This window comes from Labrus bergylta, chromosome 11, assembly GCF_963930695.1.
Source record: "Labrus bergylta chromosome 11, fLabBer1.1, whole genome shotgun sequence".
Lineage (NCBI taxonomy): Eukaryota > Metazoa > Chordata > Actinopteri > Labriformes > Labridae > Labrus > Labrus bergylta.
Window position 1 is genome coordinate 21,620,521 of NC_089205.1, and position 6,278 is coordinate 21,626,798.

The 6,278-nt window shown below is 38.0% G+C and overlaps 1 protein-coding gene across 1 annotated transcript; it reads right to left on the reverse strand.

Annotated features, from left to right (window-relative positions):
- Nucleotides 1–3,681: 3,681 nt before the first annotated feature.
- gemin7 (gem (nuclear organelle) associated protein 7) lies at nucleotides 3,682–6,278 on the reverse strand. Its single transcript, XM_020636190.3, has 2 exons — nucleotides 6,172–6,278; nucleotides 3,682–4,858 (listed from the first exon to the last, which is right to left on the reverse strand). Exon 2 carries the CDS (start codon nucleotides 4,827–4,829, stop codon nucleotides 4,443–4,445), a length of 387 nt encoding a protein of 128 aa, XP_020491846.2. The 5' UTR covers nucleotides 4,830–4,858; nucleotides 6,172–6,278; the 3' UTR covers nucleotides 3,682–4,442.

The following is a 6,278-nucleotide window of genomic DNA, read 5'->3' on the forward strand; positions in this document are numbered from 1 at the left end:
TCTTCCTCCATAGACATCAATGTTAGCTCCTGAATCATCATCATCATCTCTGAAATGTATGCAACAAAACACGCTAAAAATACTCAATTATGAGGTCACTGTCCAATTATTTTAGTCTCCTTGCAGGAGTTTCTGACTCAGAGGTGATTAAGTGGTTTTGTCAGTTATCAGACACTTAACAGGAAGAGAGAACGGGCCACAAACAGGACAGAGAGGAATGTGCTTCCTGTTAGCCGGCAGTGTTAAACAGGGCAGATACCACGTGCCATCATAACTGACGCACACATACAGTATATACACACATGCTTGTACACTTCAATACTAAGAGACAGGAATGTTTTTCTACTGAAATCAGGGAGAAGCAGACTGTCAGGAAAGACAAACAGTAAGAGTAGATAACTCTGAGACAGTGTGTCCGCGTGCAGAGGTTCGAATTAGAACGCATGAATCTAACTCCAGTTCTTGACAAGAGGGTGTCCAATTTTCCAGACAAACATGAAAAAGAGATTGGGAAACTCCAGTGTCGAAACAAAATGTAGACAATGCAGAAGTGCAAAAAAAATGTTAGTTTTAAAAAGCTAATTTCTATAGCAGAAACAAACGTGTTCACAGTTTGGCTCAAAAACATGTTTACTCTCTATGGCTCATTTGTTTACTTGCCAAAATTGTATTGTAATTTTTCGTCATAACTCATCCGTTTTGATTATATTAGCGCGAAAAGTAATTCATACATTTCCATAATTAGGGGTTTGACTGATAGGTGGGTGTGTTGTTTGCCAGGAGGCTAACAGTCTGCTACAGCTCCACATTTTTGCATGTTACTAGACTGACCGAAACATGAAATGATGATAAAATCTCAAATATTCTCATTCATTTTGTTCCAAATTTTATCATGTCTTAGACAAGCATAGAGGATACAGTTGAAGGACTTATACTCTGGAAAATATTCCATTATTATTACATTTCTTGCTGCCTATAGTCCCCATACCTTAAAGCACACGGATAGATCCCATGACTCAAAAGCCATGGCAAATAATTGGAGAGACACCAAAATAAAACTTCATTTTGCCAATTTATTTACAAAAACATGAATTAAACCTCAAAAGAGATGAGGTTTTGACGTCAGCAGAGTCAGCAGTGTAAGTGAGTGGGGGTGTGAATAGTCTATTGTGCATGTGTTGGATGGAAAAGGAAGACCATGTAACAAAACAAGTCGCATGCAGAAACTCTCTCTGAGCAGACTGAGGGTGCATTTGAATTGTCTTATTTGCTTAGGAAGGTTCCTAACTGAGTGAAATGACCCGGAAGCATCTAAGTGGCGGCCATGATAAGAGTTCGAATTCTCTTAAAGCAAAGGAAAGGTGCGTCAATGCTTCCTTTACAACCTCCTTTAGTGTAGGATACACTGGACCATCCTTTAGCCCAATAATTCCTTGCGGCCGCAAGCGACTTGTGAATCCGACCGTTCACAAAAACTAACGATGCTGTTTTATTCAACATATTTCATCAACTAAAGAATGCTTTGTGCAGTTGTATACTTTGTATGCTTTGAACATGATGTATATTTGCATAAATGTAACAATTCATTTCGTAATTATTTTGGATTAATGTTGATTTATGAGTGGACAGGAAGGTGATGGTTTCACTTTTGTTAATCGTAGCCTGGTAGCCTAAATGCCTTTTATTTATATTCCACCCTCGTGGTACTTTGGATTATTTCCCCAGTAAGCAGAGACGGGACGGTTTTTTAGATGCATTTTTAGATGATTTGTAGTCCATTTTCAGAACATTGTAGTTTCACCACGGCAGACCCACGTCATTAACCTCCGCCGTCGCATAATTACGTCGTCTAGTGGGAATTCGGTCGGATTCTCAGAGCACTGTGATCGCCTTTCCCTAAGTCCTTTATGAATTCTCCTAACATCTTTCCTTAACCTCATGACGTTTTCCCCGGGCTTAAGGTAAAGAGGATAGTGAAAGGGGATAGGAGGGACAATCCGGATGCACCCTAAGATGGCAACTTTTACAATGACCGTGAACATCGGGCCCAGGTGCTCTCAGTCATGCTGCCTACCATTTACATGTACCTGCAACACAAAAGAGAAGGCACAACCTAACAGGCCACAGTAGCAGAAAGTAGCTTAAACACAACAAAAACTATCTGCCTAAAGAGATAACAAAGCAAACAGGCTTTCCTCGTTACTTCCATTTTATTTTTAAATCCTTTAAACTCACACCGATAATGCTGCAGTGAGAATTTTTTCTCTCTCCATTTTTTAATATACTCATGAGCAGCTTTTAAGGCCATTATTTATTTTGGTCTATGAAAAAGTCACGAAAAAAACATGTGTTTATGTTGTGTGCGTGTTCCTGCTGTTGTGAAGGATCATCACGGAGGTGAGTGAGAACTGAGGGAGTTGAGGGCTGCTTGTCATAGAACAGCATGCCTGTGTTTATGAAATTAACATTGGTCGTCCTTGAGGCCTTCCTGATTGAATCACAGGCTCGATGACGTCATGCGAGGTTTAAGTCATATTTTGGATTAGGGAGGGCAAGAGAGACGAGAGAAAGAGAGAGAGAGAGAGAGGATGAGTCACTGCCTCATTGATGACTGTCTCCACTGAGTGGTCAGATAATTCAGGTACAGAAGGAGACACAGGCACAGCACGACTGCCTAATGGCACTCAGATAAAATGACTTATTGAGAACTTGCAAAATACACCTTTTAAGAAGATTAAATAGTATTGATGCACCTGCATGACCCGTCCCCATGCTGGATTATATTTATGACCAAGAATTGAAATAACAGGCAAGCAACATGTGCCACCATCAGACATGGGACTTAGTGCAAAGACTACTGAAAAGTTCAGAGTAATGATCTGATGTGCACCACATTGGACATTTTCAAATCTAAATAAAGTCATATAAAGACGACCAAAAAAAAGCAGAACAACCACAAAATGAAGCAAAATACAATCAAAGAAAAGCAGCGGAAGAGTCAAGATATGAAAGACCAAGAAGAGAGTCCAGAACAACTCAAAATACAAAATGACAGAAGCACACATCAATGGCTTCTTCTCCTTATTGCCTGGTCTGTAATACATCACACATACTAGCCACATTATTTCAGAGACCAATGTGACCTCATCAAATGACTTCCCCAAAATATATTCAGTTGGATGCATGACCAAAGAAAAACATGTCGGAGCCTAAAAGCATCTATATTCAGGAATACAATCATCAGGGATAGAAAAATACTAACTTCAGCTCAACTTATTTTAATTCCAAGAAAATCTGCAAGCTACTTTTCTGAAATGTGTAAGTCATTCCATCTCATTTATTTAACACCACAAAACTCTGACTCAGTGGCATGTGCACGTTATGTAGTTTACCTGGTCTGACACTTAGAGATTCAGTGTGTTGTGAAGTCAAACACAGAAAATATTTGAGAACCTGACATCGTCGAATGTCAAGAATAGAAAATCAAATGTGTTTTTTCTGTATTTTCTACTGAACAACTCATCAACTAATTGTTGTGCCTCTGCTTGTGAACCTGACTCAGTTGGATAGACATACACAAATGTGTTGACATAGAAATATACCAGCCTTCTGTTAGACTTTAAGATGACTATTCCCGTACCTGGACAAAACGTGTCAGCAATGTGATAAGAATATGTTCAGTTAATATTCACAAAGCACAGGTTTATTTGTCATAAAGTTTTGGTATTTTTCCAAACACAATTCAAAGGAACATTTTGATACAAATGAAGTAAACCCCAAAGAACATGTACAAGTGCAATGTTACCTTTCGATGGATTACAAAGGATATATAACCTGTCAGCTCAAGCACCAGTGCAGCGATATTCTCTTTTTTAGTGCATAAACAGTGAATGAACGACAGAGTCTCATGTTGCAGAGCAGAAATATACAACAGGACATATCGATAAAAAAAAAACCAATGAGTGGTATTTTTCTCTCTCTTGATTACATCATCTTATTACCATTCAATGTTTTAACCTCATTGAGTGAATTGAATTTTAAACTGAAGGAAATTAACTGCAGCCACCTCTTATTCTCAAAATATTCTTGTTGGAAACTGTGTCTGAAAATACATGAACAAAATATTATTACATTACAAACAACTTGGTCAAAACTGTTGATTCTGCTAACACTGTCTCATATCCAAGAGCAAAACACCAAACAAGCTCTCTCTCACCAGGCTTTGGCATCTCTGTTGAAACAGGCAAAGGGCTCCCTCTTGTGCTGAAAAGGCGGGACTGCTTGTTGAATCTTTGAAAGCTTTCACACCAGAGTAGTGTGACTGGCTGAACCACACTGCAAGGATAGAAAGCAGCAATGTACAACCACACTGCTCACCCACAATATCACCAATTCCACTAACAAGAGTGTGGAAACAAAGATCATTAGATCACATTCGATGTTCATACATCGTATGTAAATGAAATCACGTCCTGGCTCCTAATCAGTGCCTCTTTTTGCACCCCGATCGGAGTGTGCAGGTCTGACACCTGAAAGTTCAGTACGTCGATGTCAGACGCTCCAAACGTGGCCTCCACCTTTACCTTCTCGTACATGTTAAACTGAACCTTCCTGTTGGTCATGGAGAGGAGACATCGGAGGAACGTCTCCCTCAGCATAGATCGTGCGTGTTGCTCTTTCTGCAGCTGCTCCGGGTCAGCCTCTGCTTCGGCAGATGTTGGAATGGAGGTGCGGCACAGAGCGATGAAGCGAGGTGATTTGGGGTCAAACCCGCGGCTATTTGGGTCCGGTCCTCTTGGCAGGCGGAGCACAGACACAGGTGTTGCCATGGCCAGTCACTAGGTCTTTCTTTCTAAACCTGTTAAATAAAAACAGTTCAATAAAGTATTAAAAGAAGCCATAAATAATGTTTTAAAAGACATACTTTTAGTAAATATTCATACAGATTACAAAGAGGTTTTAAGTGTAAACTTGCATATTGTGTTTGTGCAATAAATTACAATTATGTAATATTATCCCTCAAAATATTTGACAATATAATAGGAGATTGTAATCATCCTGTAGTAGATGCTGCCTACATTAATAAAATCAACTACCAGATTGTTTTCGGGGGATATTTCTTCCAAGGATATTTGCAATTGCTTGGACCATGTTTAAAATATGTTTAATCATTTAAAGTAGACAAAAAGTATCAGCTTGATCTCAGATCCATGTTTTGGAAAAGGTGGATTCAATAAACAGACTTTCTTAGTCAACATTGCCAGATGTAGCTAAAAAATACAAATATAATATAAATTATATAATGTAAAATATTGTATAATACTCAATACATTATTTTTTGGGGGGGCAGCTATTCATTGCAAACACAATGGATATGTTAGGATAAACAAACACCTTGTAAAAGTCAAAATGAAAACAATCAACTTCAATAAAAGGTTAGTTATTCAAGCCATTTATGAGAAAACAAGTAAAACATACTACCTTTTTTAAAATTGGGATTCATATCTTGCTTCGTTTGTATTACTATAAACTGAACAAATTTGGGTTTGACTTTTTTCAGACCAAACAAGACATTTGAAGGTGTAGCCTAGGCATTGAGAGCTAAATGCATTACAGGATGAGTCTGGAAAGGAAAACCTCTAATTCAAAAATCCTCATGTGCAACCATATAATATGAAGTTAAGATTTATTAACAGTACTGACATTAAAACTTTTGGCAGCGTCAGAAAACACCAAAACCACCCAAGATTAGCTTTAATTTAATTTCACATTTACTGACTTGACTCGTATTGTTTGGACGTTTTGATGCAAAGCACAAGTCACAGATAGGAAACACAAAGTCACATGTGGTTTATAAAATAACAGTTTCCATCAATTTTGGCTTTAGCTACTGTTGCAGTCTGTGGATATATATAGCTATCTAACTTCACAGATTCAGGTAATGTTAAAAAAACAACCAACAGATTAATAATATAGGGAAGTTAATTACTAATGTCTCTTTACAAAAGTTAGCAATTTGTAAATAGCGCGTGGCTTTTCCTCAGACAGCTACGATTTGAGAAAACATGGCAGAACAAACGCTTCAAATGAGGTTTCTTCCTCACATTAATCACTAATATGGATTAATGTAAAATGCACTAATGTTTTACTGTATAAAATGACTGTTTATACCGTTTTGCTCCAGTTGTTTTCATCTGCTGCAGCAACCAAGTGCAACGTTGTTGTTTCGTTTTCTTCTTCTTTGGATTTATTAGCATTTTGTAAAACAGCATGTTGAG